The following is a 17,472-nucleotide window of genomic DNA, read 5'->3' as shown; positions in this document are numbered from 1 at the left end:
TTGTTATCAAAGGGGAAAGAGGTGGAGGTGGACAAAATGGGTGAAGGGAGTCAATTGTGTAGTGATGGATGGTAACTAGACCTGTGGTGGTGATTGCTCTGTAGTGTACACAGATATTGAACTATAATGCTATCCTCCTCAAACTTGTATAATAAAATAAGTAAATAAAACATAGTGGTTTAAAACAATAACTTGCTATTTCTCTCACAGTTCTGTGGGCTGACCTGACCCACCTGTATAATTCTCACCTGGGGTCTGATCCCTCATAAAGTTGCAGTCAGATGGTGGCTAGAGCTAGAGTCATCAGGATGGACTGGGCTAGATGTCCAGGAAGGCTTCTTCACTCACCTGTCTGTGCCCAGTGCTCTCCACGTGGCCTTTCACTACAGTAGTCTGGACCTCTTACACCGAGTCTCAGGGCACCAAAAATAGGAAGCAGAAACTTCCAGGCCACTTGATATCAGTCTCAAAGTAGTACATCATCTCCATTATGTTTCATTATTCAAAACTATCACAGGACTTCCCTAGTGATACAGTGGATAGGAACCTGCCTGCCAATGCAGGGGACACAGGTATGATCCCTGGTCCGGGAAGATTCCACATGCCGCAAGGAGCATCTAAGCCCATGCACCACAACTACTGAGCAACTACTGAAGCCCTTGCGTCTAGAGCCCGTGCTTTTCAACAAGAGAACCTGCTGCAATGAGAAGACTATACACGGCAACGAAGAGTAGCCTCCGCTCACTGCAACTAGAGAAAGCCCGTGAGCAGCAACAAAGACCCAGCGCAACCAAAAATAAACAAATAAATAACTCTAAATAAATAAACTATCACAAACCAGATTCAAGGGAGTGGAAAAATGGACTCTTCCTCACCAGGGGGAGAAGCCTGTACCCAGAGGAAGGAAGGAGTTGATGGCAGCCATTCCTGCAGACAAGCTACCCAAACAGGAAGAGAGAATTCTTTGGAACAGAACTCTCTGCCTAGACTGCTCTGAGAGAGGCCCTCCCCTGCTGCTCTTGGGTGGCCCAATGACTAAAGCAGCAAAGCAAACTTTGAGCAAATACAATTATTTAAAATTGAAGTATAGAGGAATTAATAAACCCATACCACTTTTAGACTTCAACAGATCAAGCTGATGAAAAAATAAACAACAGATAGAGAGGCTTTAATCTAATAAAGATAGATTTTTGGATATTTCTTTAACAGTGTACCCATCAACTAGAAAATTCACAGTATTTTTTAAATTTGTGAAAAATTACTATGACTTAGGCAACAAAGAAAACTGGGAAGAGGAGAAAAAATATAATTTTACAGGCCACGTTTTTCCCACCATGTCACCACCAAAAATACAAATAAACAAACCATGCCTGGAAGTTAGGAATAAGAATTTAACTCTTTTTTTAAAGCCCTTAGAAGTTTTAAAACACTCTCATAAATTACTGTTGAGTCTAAGGGGAAATGAAAATGACAATTACTGGGATTCTAGAAAATAATGACAAGTAGAACACCACAATAAAAACCTATGGGAATTGGAAAAAATCATAGCCTTAATTTTTTTCATTGTTAGAAAAAATGAAAATAATGAGCTAAGCATTCAGTTAAAAATTAGAAAATATCAAACAAATCTACAAAAAACAGTAACAAGGAATCTGTGAGTCTAAGAACAAATTAATGAAAACCAAGCAAAATGAGTAGAACTGAGAAGTCTTAAAAATTTTTCTTTGCAAATACTAGTATCATTGACAAATCTTTGAAATTCAGAAAAGTCAGGATATATAAATATGTATAATATGGATAATAAAAAAAGGGGTATTATCACAAAGAAAGAGATTTGCTTAATTGTAAGAATTTCCCATGTACAAAGCATAGATCTATGCAATGGATTAAAAAATCTTGATAAAAGGAATGATTTTCTAAGAAAAGATGAATTATAGAAATAGACTCAAGAAAAACTATAAAACCGGAATAGGTCAATATCTGTGGCAAAAACTTTTAAAACCATCAAAAAGCTGCACTTAAGAAAAATAACATGTCCAGAAAGATCGAGAGAATTTTCCCATTCTTTAGTGAACTAATAATTCTTAGGCTATTTCACAAATATAGAACATACAAAAAAGATGAAAATCTTCCCAATTCCTTTAGTGAAAATTATTACCTTGATGATAAAAAGAACAAAAGTGGCCAATCTCACATGTGAAAATTGGTGCAAAAATCCCAAATCAAAAATTAACAATTTTCAGAAGTTTATTTTAGAAATATAAGGATAGTTAGAAATTAAATAGACTCATAATGCCCAATAAAGAACTTAATAATTGCATTTGGTGTTTCCATGTGACAGATTATGCAACCATTGAAAATGGAAGGGGAGAAATGACCATGGCATTTTATTTAAAAAACTTTGATAGATGATGATACCATTTTTTGTAAACATGTGCCTACTCTCTGTGTGTGTATGTATGTGTGTGATCTGAAAGAATGAGCACAACTCTGACTGTGATCATTGAAATTCTTCCCTCCTCTTTTCCCTCCTTCCTTTGTATATTTTCCAAACTTTCCACAAATAAATTGTAGAACTTGGTAATCAGAAAAAAAGGGGGAATTTTGCTCTTAAATGTCTTATCTCAGTCGTCGTTCTTAACAAACCCCGTGTTTACACGTGTCCCACTAGAGATGTGCCATTTTTATATATTTCTACCCTTTCATTTTTCTAGTTTGCTCTTGTTACCAAATATTTCCTTCATGCTTTCATCTTACCCTCAGTTTTGGCATCCAAAGAAGTTATTATGGAGAGCAGGCCAGTATGTGTGTCAGCAAAATGCATCAAATAACTAAAGGAATTGACCTTGGATCCTTTTCCACGAACAGCACATAAAAGGCAGGCTATTATATGAGATTTATAGACAGGGTAAGGGTGCAGTGGAGAAAAGGGAGCAGAAAAGAATTCTGGCATCACCACTCACAACACACCTTCTCTTCACCCTCGGCTCTGACTTTGGGGAAGAGGAAGAAGGCAAGACAGGTGTCTCTGCAACTTTGTCCCTGTCCTCAACTTGGGCCTATAAATGGATGCTGTTAAATGAAAAGCCAGAGTGTGGTATCTTTATTTCCAGTGATGGACCAAAGCTCAAAAAAAGAAAAGCACATGAAATTGGCAGAAAGAAATACCAAGGGAGCAGGACCAATTCGTGCTGAGGAACTTGGATATTTTCCTGTAGAAGGTGGGGAGACACTGAAGAATTTAAGCAGGAAGACAACCTTGACTGTGTGTCTATGTAATGTGTATATGATTATATATATATTTATATTTACAGATAGAAATATATGAATGTTTATATATACAGGCATGTGCTGTGCTTAGTCACTCAGTTGTGTCCAACCCTTTGAAACCCCATGGACTGTAGCCCGACAGGCTTCTCTGTCCATGGGGATTCTCCAGGCAAGAATACTGAAGTGGGTTGCCATGCCTTTCTCCAGGGGATCTTCCCAACCCAGGGATTGAACACAGGTCTCCCACATGCAGGCAGATTCTTTACCGTCTGAACCACCAGGGAAGCCCATATACAGGCATACATATATCTTATTGCATGCATGCTCAGTCGCTCAGTTGTATCCAACTCTTTGTGATCCCATGGACTGTAGCCTGCCAGGCTCCTCTGTCCGTGGGATTTTCCATACAAGAATACTGAAGTGGGTTGCCATTTCCTCCTCCAAGGAATCTTCCCAACCCAGGGATTGAACCTGTATCTCCTGTATCTCCTGCATTGCAGGCGAATTCTTTACCCCTGAGCCACTAGGGAAGCCCACATACATGTTATATATAGTTCTATGCATCCATGTTTGTGCATACATGTGTATATCTATGTGCATTTGTTGTTCAGTCACTAAGTCATATCTGACTCTTTGTGACCCAGTGGACTGCAGCCCACCCGGCATCCCTGTCCTTCACCATGCCCAGAGCTTGCTCAAGCTCATGTCCATTGAGTCAGTGATGCCATCCAACCATCTCATCCTCTGTTGCCCTCTTCTCCTCCTGGCCACTACATATAAATTTTACATGGAAACCAAAATGTCACTGGAAAAGAGAAAGGCAGAAAGCAGGAAGACAGGTTCACTGAGTGGCTCAATTTATAGCAGAGAAGCCAACAGCGAGAGCATGGAGGAATGAATGGATGGATAGGAGAGATCTTTAAGAGAGAGAATCAGGGACTTCTTTAGTGGTCCAGTGGTTAAGAATCTGCCTTGCAACGCAGGGGACGTGGGTTTAATCTCTGACTGAGAAACTAAGATCCCATGTGCCACGGGGCTACTGAGCCCACCTGCCTCAATTGGAGAATCCACACATCACAACAGAAGATCCTTCGTTGCCTGCGGTAACGAAGATCCCGTGTACTGCCGCTAAGACCTAATGCAGCCAAAAATAAAATAAATAAAGTATTCATCATTTGTAAGAGAATCAGAACTCTGCTTCTCCCTGACTGTGGCAGTAGATGGCCATCTCCCAGTTTCCACTTATATTTCCTAACTGAGATCAACCCTAACTGAATGACTGCCTGCAAATTTAGTCATAATTCCAAACTCCCAGAAGAGAAATCTGATCTGTCTACCTCAAATTAGGTGTCCACTCCCCTGTCCAGTCAACTATGACCAAGGACAGGGCCACAGAACACAAATATTGTGTTCTGTGTGTGCGCTTAATCACTCAGTCATGTCCAACTATAGTTGGACTGTAGCCCACCAGGCTCCTCTGCCCATGGGGATTCTCCAGGCAAGAATACTGGAGTGGCTTGCCATGCCCTCCTCCCGGGGATATTCCCAACCCAGGGATCAAACTCGGGTCTCGCACATTGCAGGCAGATTCTTTACCATCTAAGCCACAAGGGAAGCCCATGGGTGCTGAGATCCATTTATTTGTGGGATTGTTTGATTGTTGCCCACCTCTACTTCTGGGCTATATTCTTCTTGAGGGCCAGGACTGTGTTTGGTTGGTCAGAACTGTCTGCAGCACCTTATAAGGTATTCAGGACACGGTTAGCACTCAAAAACCATTTGTGGGAAAGAAATGCACAAATGACTTAACAAATGAAGAGATTCAGGCAGAAGAAAAGGCATGATGCAGTCTTCAAATCCAATCCTCCATGCGTTCATTGTTCATGTGTCTCATTTATCACCAGAGCATCTACTTCAGCAGAATTACATCAGTTGCTTCAACACGCCAGTGAGCTTTTTGTGGTCTAGCCTGAGAACCAACCCCCATTTACAAGAATGATGTAAGTTAGGAACTATGCTCCTAATTCTAAACAATTGACATAAAACAAACTTTGGAAACCTGATCCATTTGTAACTTGAGAAATACCCCCAAACAGGACAATCAATGGAGGAACTAAACCAGAGAGTAAAGGTATTTGTCAGATGAAACTTGGCAGACGTGTTCTCCATTTTCCGTCTGATTATTTTCATATTCTTCCTGTGAAATCCAATTTCCTTAAGTGACCTCTGTTCATAGGAAACTATTTGGTTTAATCAGTGGAAGCCATGGCGTATTTTTAACCATCTCTGAAGGCCAGCTCCCTCTCCACTGAGGGTGCCTGATACCCAAACAGATGTTTTACAGCACTCAGAACCCATGAGCTCACCACTGGCAAGTCTTCTGCACACAATCAGACCTCAGCTCTTCTCACACATCTCCCGCAAACCCAAATTCAGAACCCGCAGGCAAGCTTGACTCCTTACCATGGTAACAAAAAAGAGCAGAGCATAGAGAATCCAATTCTGAATTTTCAGTCTATTAATGTTCTATAAACCTGATGACCAAATGGAAAATATGCAACACAAAGAGTTAGCCAAACGAAATAGTCTATAAAAAGATGTGCAAACTGGGTGCTCCCAAAGACTTCGGATTAAAGTATCCAAGTTAAAGAGTTCCAAGGCAGTTTGAATTTTGATAGAATTTTAAAACATTAGAGCTGAAGGGTCTGTGGACATCATCTAGCAAGCACAACAGTTTTGTTCCAGAGATGATGAGGCTGAGACCCAAGAAAGAAAGGGCCTCAAGGTTTCACATGCTAGAGGCAGAACTGGGGGTAGAGCTCTGCCTCCCAGGCCAGACCCGCAGGACAGACAGACCACAGTCCCACACCCCCAGCTTCCTGCCTGTTCTTCCTGGACCATCTGTCTGCAGTTCAAAGCTGGGAAGAAGCCAGAACCTGGTCAATAAGATCTTTCATCCTGCCTATGCCATGACCATTTCAGAGTGTGTCCCCTCCACTTTAGATAGAAAGTTTTACTGAAGACCAACTTCCCTTGATAAATCAATAAAAAGTAACCTAAAAAGGTATGTTTAAAAGTAACATGTCAACATTTCAAGTGTGGAAATCAAAGGGAATACATAGAATTCTTACCACTCCTATGGTCAAAGGAAACCATCACAGGATGACTGAGGAGATGTAAACAGAACTGTGAGATGATGGACCTTTGGTCCTCTGAGAACCTAAACTTGCAGGGAAAATCCGAGCTTCCTAGGAAGGCTTGCTCCACCTCAGAGACACTTGGAGATGTGAGCAGTATCCGCTGAGTGCCAGCCTAAACTGGAACCTCATGCTGCTGTGAAGATCTCAAAAGGAGAGGAAGCAGATGGAGCCTCAAAAATATTCACCCGCACATTGGGGAACAAAGTTTATGTTGAGAAGAAAACCAAGTGGCAGAGTACAGACTTCATTAAATAAATATTTGTGGAGAGCTTAGGATGTGCTCAGCTAAACATCCTGCAATAAAAGAGCAAGAATTTAATTGAAAGGTGTAAGCAAAGACCAGATCACAGAAGGCTGTGTATGCTATTGGAGGGAGGTGTTTGGAGTTTACTTTAAAGATCACTCCGTTCAGTTCAGTTCAGTCACTCAGTCATGTCCAATCTTTGCAACCCCATGGACTACAGCATGCCAGGCCTCCCCGTCCATCACCACCTCCCGGAGTTTACTCAAACTCATGTCCATCGAGTTGGTGATGCCATCCAACCATCTCATCCTCTGTCCTCCCCTTCTTCTCCCACCTTCAATCTTTCCCAGCATCAGGGTCTTTTCAAAGGAGGCAGTTCTTCCCATCGCGTGGCCAAAGTATTGGAGTTTCAGCTTCAGCATTAGTGGGAGCCATTGAATGATGGTGACCTGGGAAGTGAATTGACCAGACTTAGGTTCTGGAAAAATCTCTTGACAGCTGATGGACTGTGGCCAAGTACTACATTATATGATACTATCTACAAGTGCTTCAACAGCATTATTAGCACTTTTATTCTATATTCAGGATAATACAGTAAAAGGGGGTGGGTGAGTGAGAGCCTAGGGCAAGCAGAGCTAGGTTTTAATCCCATTCCTACAATTTACCAGCTGTATGGTCTTGAGCACGTTATTTAAATAGTTCTACCTCCTCAGTCGACTTCCTTTCCGTACACTGATGATAATACTTAGCTGATGGAATTTGATAATAAATAAAGTGGATGACGTGCCTGGACATTTCTAAGAATCCTCCCAACACCATTAAATGCAACCAAATCAAAGTAGAATTTTTCAGTTCGGAGGGAATGCCACCTAGCATCCTGCTGTGCCTCCACTTACAGGAAATACTGTTGCATTTTCTTCTTAAAATTTAATCAGGACATTTTATTGCTAACATGTAAAAATAATTGGCATTTTTACTTTGTAAATGAGCAGTGAGGTAAACTGAGGTCAAAACCAAATATTGGCTCTGAATCAAACCACCCAAAAGCAATAGTGCATAGAATTAAACTGGTTACAGAGACCAGTGCAGGAACTAAGTGCTTCTACTGTCCTAGCAGCCTTTTAACCAAACACTGGTGCAGATTTGCTGGCATATGTGACACTGAAAACATCTGGCCTTTCTATTACCCTCTCACAAGCAAAAACTGATGTCGTATAAACTGATCTTTAGGCCAATTATATGGTCTAAGAGTTACAGTGTTTGTGTTGGCTCCTCTGGCTCCAGGTTTTAAGAATTTAATTTGTAGCCACACCCCTGCCTGAAGTCCTAACTGCATCTTAACTGTAACTGACTCCAGGGATCTGTTTATGCGGTGTCTGCATCTTCTTTTTGGGACGATAAGTATGTGTGACAGCATTGCCAGTCAACTGTGTCCTGTAAGAATAAGTTATAGGAGTGGCGCAGCAATGGGAGGATAGAAGAGGGTGGGGAAATGAGCGAGCTCTGGGAGCTGCTCTGGTCACCTGTCCATTGCTACATTTTTTTCACCCCTGTGTATCAGTTTTATTCTAGAAGCCAGGTGAGGAATGTAGAGGTTCTACCCCACAGTTCTCCTAGAAGGCACTAAACTAGGAGTCAGAAATCCTGCTACTACCTCCAAGTGGCCTGTCTACCCTAGACAAGGTCATTATCATGTCTGAGCACAATAGACATTACTGTGTCTGTTTCCCCACCTAGACTCAACTTCACTTACCAAACACAGTGCCAGGCACTGTTCCAAGCCCATCACCAATGCTGATTAAGTTAATCCTCATCCTGAGAGCGAGTGGCAGGTGGTGTATTATCCCCACCTCATGTCTTACAGGGGGGTGTCACTCAGGAGGGCATGACAGAGGCTGTGAGCTTGCCCCCTCCCCTCTGGCTCCGAGCAGCCGAGCTGCTCTCGGCTCCAGTGCGCCAGGTCTGTACCTGTGCCCTGCAGCAGGTGACCCAGGGCACTCCTGGGGTGTTACTGACTGTAGGAAGGGGTGCTCTCTGCCTCTCCCCCACCCCACCCCACCCTTGCCCTCAGCTGCTATGGCCAAAGGCTGTGATGGTGGCTGGAGAAGGGCTGACCAGGAAGATCTCTCCTCTCCTCACTCTCATCGCCCCCCGCCCACCCCCAACCCCTGCCTGCTTTTTCTCCATCTTTAGCTGACAGATGTGAGAGAGTTTTGTTCAGTGGATCCTTTCAAATCCTTTTGAAGACATTGAGGAATCCAAATCTGGGTTATGAATGGAAGTATTGATAGAAGAAGCCTGGGAGCTCCTAATTTTGTCTCTGGTAAAAGTACTAGTTACAATTACATGAAATAATTAAACAGACTCTGGGTTCTTTCACCTCGTCTCTTGCCCATCCTGACCATCAACTGATCCCTGGAGGGAGGGAGAGAATAGTGGGACAGCCAGCCCTAAAGGAGACCTGAAGGTACGTGGGGCCTCGACCACAGGCATCAGCATCTCCTTCCCCAGGAAGGGAACTTTCCTTCAGCTTTAAAGGAAATGGGTTTCTCTAGTATCCTGGTCTGGTCAGACGTATCTAGGAACATAGGACAGAACATGTAGTACAGTAAATCCCAGTGCTGAGTTACCCATTAAAGGAACTTATCACAGATGGCAATAAAATTAGGACTTTCACATCTTGAAAGAAAGAGCTGTATCCAGGATCATAAATAAACTATATAACTGAGGCTTAGGTTTATAAAGCTGAAAAAGAGGGCTGCTTGAGAAAACAGAAATTTACAGTGCTGGGTCACAAAATTAACTCGTGAAAGTCCGACCATGATCTTGGAGTTGCAATGAGAAGATGGTAGCTGATTTCTGCAGTTGGTGAACCCCAATCAGAACCTAATGAGGTCAGGCCCTGGTTTAATTTCATAAAATGTAAGCTCATTGGGGTGCTGGCACCTAAATACGGCCTTGTAACTCCTAAACCAACAGTGGAGCAGCAGGTGACAAAACGAGGCCAGTGCCTTCCAGAAGTTTCTCATCTAGTCAGGAAGCGAAGGCATTTACAAATAAAGCAATTATAGGATGCAGACTTCAGAGTGTGGTGTAGACGGTAACTAGAGAATTCAAGGAGGAAAGCAAGGAATGAGTAGAAGCCAGACTTTTCTTTTTTTTTTTTTTTTCCCATTTATTTTTATTAGTTGGAGGCTAATTACTTTACAATATTGTAGTGGTTTTTGCCATACATTGACATGAATCAGCCATGGATTTACATGTGTTCCCCATCCCGATCCCCCCTCCCGCCTCCCTCCCCATCCGACCCCTCTGGGTCTTCCCAGTGCGCCAGCCCTGAGCACTTGTACTTTCCAGGGAAAGATGCGTGGAGGACAAAGGACTGACTCCGGACTGAAAGATGCGGGGAGGGGCGCATGTGTGAGGCAGGCGGTGCTCTGGCCCCGCCCCCATCCGCTCCCACAGACCTGCATTGCGCCCCACCATGACTCTCCCTAAGCCGAGTCTCAGATCACACATTTGTATTTCCCTCTTGTCCTTTGGGTAATTGGTCCTTAAGGTCTACAGTCACACCCTCTTCATTCCCCACTCTCCCAGGCTCTTCCTCGAAAGGCCTGGAAAAGGAAACCCTGGCCTCTCAGGACACATCACATCCAGGCTGGACAGCACAGGATGGCGTCCATCCTAAAGAAGGAAGCCAGGAAAAATCCACACTTCCTCCTCAGTGGAAGCCCCAGAGTCATTCCTGTCTTGGGTTATAATCAGGTTAAAATGAGCAGGACAAGGAGAAAAGGACAGCCTCAGAGGGGGTACCCCGCCTCAGCCTCCTGGGGAAGGATTCTGTCAGCATCCAGGACACACAGTAGGGAGAAGAAGATGCCCAGTGGGCATGGGAAGTTTGGGAAAAGGCCAGGGCCCACAGAGGTGGCCAGTACCCTGCCCAGACAGGCAGGGGAGGGCCGAATGGGAAAGGTGATTGGAGGGGGGTGCTCCACTTACCAGAAGGAGAACTTCATGAGGGGGAGAGGGCCTGTGCTCCCATCCCTTGCAGAGCCCAGTGTTGAGTGGAAGGCTCCCAAACACCTATTAAGAAGAGAACTGAAATCCATTGTTTTTGGGTGAAATGTCCTGTAGCTATCAATTAGGTCTAACTGGTCCATTGGATAAGGAAGTTGTGGTACACATACACATTGAAATATTACTCAACTATAAAAAGGAACACATTTGAGTCAAGTCTAATGAGGTGTATGAAACTGGAGCCTATTATACAGAGTGAAGTGAGCCAGAAAGAGAAATACAAATACTGTATAAATGCATTTATATGGAATTTAGAAAGATGGGAACATGACGATCCTATACGTAAGACTGTAAAAGAGACACAGATGTAAAGAGCAGACTTTAGGATTCTGTGTGAGAAGGAGAGGGTGGGATGATATGAAAAGATAGCATTGAAACATGCATATTACTGTATGTTAAATAGATGACCAGTGCAAGTTCAATGCATGAAGCAGGGCACGGAAAGTCAGTGCTCTGGGACAACCTGGAGGGATGGGGTGGGGAGGGAGGTGGGAGAGGGGTGCAGGATGGGGGGACACATGTGTACACATGGCTGATTCATGTTGATGTACGGCAAAAACCACCACAATATTGTAATTATCCTCCCATTAAAAAAAAATTTTTTTTAAGGAATAGAGCTGGTGGGTGTCTGCTTCCAAAGAGCAGAGGGGAAGTGCCCCAGGGGGAGGGGGCTACTTTGAGGAGGCAGTTGTAGGTATTCCAGGTGTCTACTCTGCATTATCCAGCCAGGTCCCTGGGAAGGGTGGAGAAAAGGCCGAATTCAGAGTAGATGCCTTTGTTGCAATAAAAGGTCCCCAGGTTGTATTTCCTAAGAATCTAAGGGCACCTGAGCAGGTGCCATAGCACCTGGAAGAAGAAGGCTTCCCCAGCCAAAGCAAAAGCAGGATAAACTGTCCATGTCAGAGCACAAGGGAGGCAGGGGCCTGGAGCAGGCGGCTGCATCTACTGGTAACAGCAAACCCACCTCTTCCTAGTTGTGGTTTAACCTTCCTGAGCCTCAGTTTCCTCAGCTGTGAAACAGAACAATAGATAATAATACCTGCCTGGCAAGGCTGTTGAGGAGATTAAATTCAATGACTTCTGTACTTGCCCTGACCCTGTGCATCCAGTCCCCTACTCTTCCGCACCCTTGGTAGAATCTGGGGGGAAAATGAAGTTAAACAAATAATTTTGTGACATAGTGTTGGCCTCAACAATTTAGGGTCTGTGTCCCTTACCAGCTCGGAGAAGTTATGGAACGAGAATGCTGCACCTTTCCCTTGGCAACTTAATTCCCTTAAAAGCCCCCAAGATGATAGCTTATGGTGAACAATGTCAGATTCATGATCTCCAAAGAAGATTTAGCTTCAGGACTAGGGACCAGGCTTGAACACTCAGAGCTTTTCTGTGGCAGAAGTTTTATTACAGTGACAAAGAACAGAGAATGCTTCTGACAGACATCAGAAGGGGGTGGAGAGTGCCCCACTGGCTAGTCTTATCAAGGCATTATATACTTTTACCAGACCCACTCCCATAACAGACATCTTAAGGTAACAAGATTAATCAGAAGGTTCTTGTTAAAAAGGAGAAACATGTCTTTCAGCAAGATACATTGTTGTTATATAATCCTTAGTACAGGGCTTAAGGAAAAACAGACCCTTGAGCAAGATGAGTGTTCTTGTGTAATCTTTAGCTCTTGGCTTAAAGAAAATAACATTTTATGTGACTAAGACAAAGCAATGTAGAAAAAAAGTTTGTCCTTTTCACCTCCTTAAGAGCCCCAGACCCCTTTCTCCTCCTTGAGGGCCCTGGACTCTTTATTAATCTACCCAAGAATTAACTCTCTCAATAGTAAGCCCAGAAGAAGGAAATGGGGAGCTTATTTGTTATCAGGTTCTATTTCAATGGTCTGCTAAGAGCACTGACATAAACACTGACAGAAAGCATCTGCTTTCCGCAGGTTTCTTTCTGCCCGCCCTCTGCACTTCCCACCCGCCCTGTTGTAAGGCCCCAGCAAACATCAGCTCAGCTCAGTTCAGTTCAGTTCAGTCGCTCAGTCGTGTCCGACTCTTTGCAACCCCATGAACTGCAGCATGCCAGGCCTCCCTGTCCATCACCAACTCCCGGAGTCCACCCAAATCCATGTCCATCGAGTCGGTGATGCCATCCAACCATCTCATCCTCTGTCGTCCCCTTCTCCTCCTGCCCTCAATCTTTCCCAGCATCAGGGTCTTTTCAAATGAGTCAGCTCTTCGCACCAGGTGGCCAAAGTATTGGAGTTTGCAGCTTCAACATCAGTCCTTCCAATGAACACCCAGGACTGATCTCCTTTAGGATGGACTGGTTGGATTTCCTTGCAGTCCCAGGGACTCTCAAAGAGTCTTCTCCAACACCACAGTTCGAAAGCATCAATTCTTCGGCACTCAGCTTTCTTTATACTCCAACTCTCACATCCGTATATGACTACCATAGCCTTGACTAGACAGACCTTTGTTGGCAAAGTAATGTCTCTGCTTTTTAATCTGCTGTCTAGGTTGGTCCTAATGTTCTTTTTCTCTGATTCTCTTTCAGGGACGCTGTATCAACTTCACCAGAGTCAAGAACAATCCACCTGCCAAGTACCCCCTCAACAATGCCTACCACACCACCTCGCCACCTCCTGCCCCCATCTACACCCCACCACCCCCTGCTCCCCATTGCCCTCCCCCACCTCCCAGTGCCCCCACCCCTCCAATTCCATCCCCACCTTCTATTCTCCCCCCTCCTCCACAGGCTCCCCCTCCCAACAGGGCGCCACCCCCCTCCCGACCTCCTCCTAGACCTTCTGTCTAGAACCCACAGTTCATGCTCTGGGTTCTCTCAGAAACTTTGGGGAGGAGGCTCCTCTGTGGTGTTAGAACAAGTCTTTTCAGTTAGAGGAGGCTTCCACTTTGGAAAAGAGTGGTGATAACGCCCACTGACACTCACACACTATAAAAATTTGTAACACCAATACACCAACAATTGTGATCAGCGGAAAGAAATTGAAATTTTGAATTGCCTGAAAACCAGTGATGAGGCAACTACAGTCACAATTATAGCCATCAGCCAGCCATCATCTCTAGAAGGTTCCAAAGACAGTGAAACTGCTGAGATGCTCTAAGTGGGATTGGGTCTCCTGGAGACCAATATGAAAATCATTTCTCTGAGGGTGAAATGCAGCGTCAGATAAGAAGTCATATTGCTGGGTTGCTCAGTGCTGCCTTCCCTCTTCCACTCCACCTCCATCTCTTGACCCTAGATCTACAAACCAAGGAATCCTCCATGCCAGCCAGGAAGGTCAAAACCCTTCACCTACAACTTTGGGTAAAGATTAGGGTCCCCATTGTGACAAAAAACTCAACATCAGACAGGTATCCAAAAGCACGTTCTGGGATTTGCAGAGGAATAAAAAGATATACTTTATTTTCCTTCCAAATTCTCCCAGTTTCCAAGTGAGGAAGAGGGTGGTTGTTCACAGGTGGAAAAGGTATGTTGCCATGTTGCTGTGTAAGTGAAATCAGGTGTGTGCACTGACAGGCGTGTACTAGTGGGAGCATCAGACAGTTTCTAAAGCTCATAGGCCATCAGCAGCTAGAGGTGGCTGGCTTTGGCCCAACATGGCCCCTAAATCAACAGACAATAGCAGTGTAGAAGAGCAACTTGCTAATGATTTATGTTAAAAGAAAAATCAAGATTTGGCTTCAATGTAGATCACTTGAGATATGAAGAAGTGATTGATACTATTTTCCAGAGACAAATATGAGTTGATCTTCCCAAAATGGCATCACTAGCACCTACCACACAATTTCACTGATTTTGTTTTTCTTTCTTCATGAAGTTGTGCACCAGAGACTTCTAGGTAGAGCTGAGAGACAATAGTCCCGACATACTAAGGAATATATCCACCCAAAAAAGCTGGTGCAAATGTATTTCTCCTTGGCTTTTCAGCACACTGACAAATACTATCAGCTGCCTGAAATTCCCACAATGCCTGGGAACCACTCCACTCCTCCAAGTCTTGCTGAATCTGTTGTCACCAGGAAGTTATATAATCACTTTCTAAACATTAGACTTCATCACCCAAGGATGAAAACAGAAGCCATTGTTCAGGGCCTGCTGCACCAGCCTGTTCAAAATTACCTCCCCCTCCAACTTTCCACAGGTCTTAAAAGTCCTAAAACTCTTAAATCTTTTCGAGAATAAAGCAGAATCTAAAGTAAATGCAAACTTGGTGCTTTGGGCTGTGGTCTCCAAAGGTCTTGCAAGAACCCCCCAAGCCAGTCTCATTCTTTCACCTCACTTAGAACAGAGACATAAGACCCAGCATACACCGCATACACACCAACGCGTGTAGCCATGGCAGACATTGCTAATCAATCACAGCACATCTTCCAATGAGCCCAGGATTCCTTCACAATCTTCACACCATAAGTCTGAAGAGCCACCACTCATCAGTTAAAATTGAGAGATAAATGATCCTTAATCACTATCTCAACTTTAGAAAGCAAAAGCAAACAAGGATTGTGTGGGGGGATGAGGAAACCTTTGGACATAAAAGGTACAGTCAGGGGAAAATAGATCTAGGCAGAGTGCCTTAGTGAGGGGCTATAGACCCTAAACGCATTGCCAACACCAAACTGACACTTCCCCAGGCATACCTTGGGCCCTCCCTTCTTCCAGCCTGCCGCTTCCAGAGATGCCCACAGCTTCCTTATAGAGATAAAATCAGAGATGTTTTCCAGGGCTCCCTCCCCCGCCCCCCAATCCTGGCCCAAATTATCTATGTTGAAAACATTAGGCTTCTTCTTTAGTACAGTCCTCCATGAAGCAGGTGTCAGAATGTCGCAGCGACCTGCAGTGACATTGCTGGACTCCAGAGACCCATTCCATAGGCAAAAGGGTTTCCCAGGCTCACAGCCTAGAGGCGTTGAGCCCCTGGCCACTGTTTTGACTGCTGGCGGTACAAAACAGTCCACCCCACACCACTGCCGCCTGGCTCACTGCGGCCATCAAAAAGTTAAAGCCAAGATGTTAATTAACATTGTGCATCAAGACGGCAGGCATAAGGTGAGAATGCAACATTCAAGATCTCAACCATACATCAATCAGAAGCCCCTGTGCAGTTTCCAAGATGTTTTTATAAACTTTTTGGTGAAATGGGAAACTGCAAATACATGATGGCTTTGAAGAGGATTAGCAGGGTTTGTCCTTAAAACGGATTCTTCATGTAAACCCTAGTCATTTAGAAGGACAGTGGAGAAGGAGAAACTTCTATACTGTATGAACAAGGTAATATTTGAATAGTAGGCTATTACAGGCAGGAAAATTCTTTAACTGGTTTATAAGTCTATCCGTACTTGGGTCATTCCCTGTAAAAGGTAGCAGACATATGATTGTGATCAGGAAACTGCACAAAATTATTTTTTTCAACTCTCATATTATTGTCCTCCCGAAGTTGTTTTTTTTAATAAAAACCAACTTTTTGTTGTATATATTCATATTCCATGTGTTAGATGGAAGCATTTCCTATCCAGTGTGAATAAAAGGAACAGTTGTAGTAAATTATTATAAGGCCAATGAAATTTCATGGCAGGTTATTCTACCAAGCTGTGCTTGTTGGTTTTTCCCATGACTGTATTGCTTTTATAAATGTACAAATAGTTACTGAAATGACGAGACCCTTATTTGCACAGCATTAAGAAGAACCTTGAATGGTTAGCTCTGTTAACGAGCAGCTCACAGTGTCTGGCCTGTAGCTTGGCACACACTCCAGTGAGACACAACGTCTCTTTTACCAGAGTCGAGAACAGAGCTGGTGGACATATTAATTAATAGTCTTGGATATCTGGCTGCAGGTAACTTCACTGTAAATATAATCTTAAATGGGCAGAGACTATCTTGGAGTCTCATACATGCTAAAGTTCAAACACTAGGTCAGATGAGGGAAATTCATCCAAGAACTAGAAAAAAAAAAAAAAAACACAGATGACATATTGTACCACAATTTCAGCCCAGCACCAACTCAAAAAGAAATTAATGCTGTGTAAAAGTGGGTTGAGTTAGTTTGCAAACTATAATAAAGATATATGCAGTAAAAAGTCTGTTAATGCACATCAGATGGGCATGGGATGTTCTAGTCAGTTGCGTTTTCTAGTTATCCGAACTCTACTATATTATTGTACTTGGATAACCAATTTAAAAGAATTAGAATATGATGTTTTAAATACACTTAACATTAAACTCTTCTTCTAATTCTTTCTTCTATCTGTGATAATTCAGAAGACATTATGAATCTTCAGTGCCTCTGAGTCATTGTTATAAGGATCAGTTATTGCTGTACCTGCTATAGAAGACTGAGCTAAATGTGTACAATGACAAACCTTGGAAGTTGCTTTTTTTAAAAAAAAATAATAAATTCCTAAAATCAACTCTTTCACTGGTTGTCTCTTTGCTATGAAAATGAAGTACAGATTGCTCAAGTGCCTAACATTGTGATCATAAAAATGGCTATCATTCTGCAGATTAAATTATATTTCTCAAATTATTTTGTGCCTTCTACTATCTTGATTACCCTGTCTTCTTTAGCTGTCCAACATTCAATTTATATTTTTTGTAGGTAAAATGGTGTTTCTTACTAGTTCCTGAATCTGTTTCTTTATAAGTCCTCATTAAGCCTTGAGT

General features: G+C 43.3%; 1 protein-coding gene across 1 annotated transcript in view; it reads left to right on the top strand.

The window, feature by feature from the left end:
* ANTXR1 (ANTXR cell adhesion molecule 1) overlaps positions 1 to 17,219 on the top strand; it is a 252,957-nt gene extending 235,738 nt beyond the window's left edge. Inside the window, exon 18 of the mRNA XM_043917596.1 lies at positions 13,342 to 17,219. Within this exon, the coding sequence (XP_043773531.1) occupies positions 13,342 to 13,602 (261 nt within the window). The 3' untranslated portion in view covers positions 13,603 to 17,219. The remainder of the gene's footprint in view (positions 1 to 13,341) is intronic.
* The last annotated feature ends 253 nt before the right edge of the window (positions 17,220 to 17,472 follow it).

The sequence above is a fragment of the Cervus elaphus genome, chromosome 11 (genome assembly GCF_910594005.1).
Source record: "Cervus elaphus chromosome 11, mCerEla1.1, whole genome shotgun sequence".
NCBI classification, from domain to species: Eukaryota; Metazoa; Chordata; class Mammalia; order Artiodactyla; family Cervidae; genus Cervus; species Cervus elaphus.
This window is presented reverse-complemented; position numbering and strand designations above follow the sequence as displayed.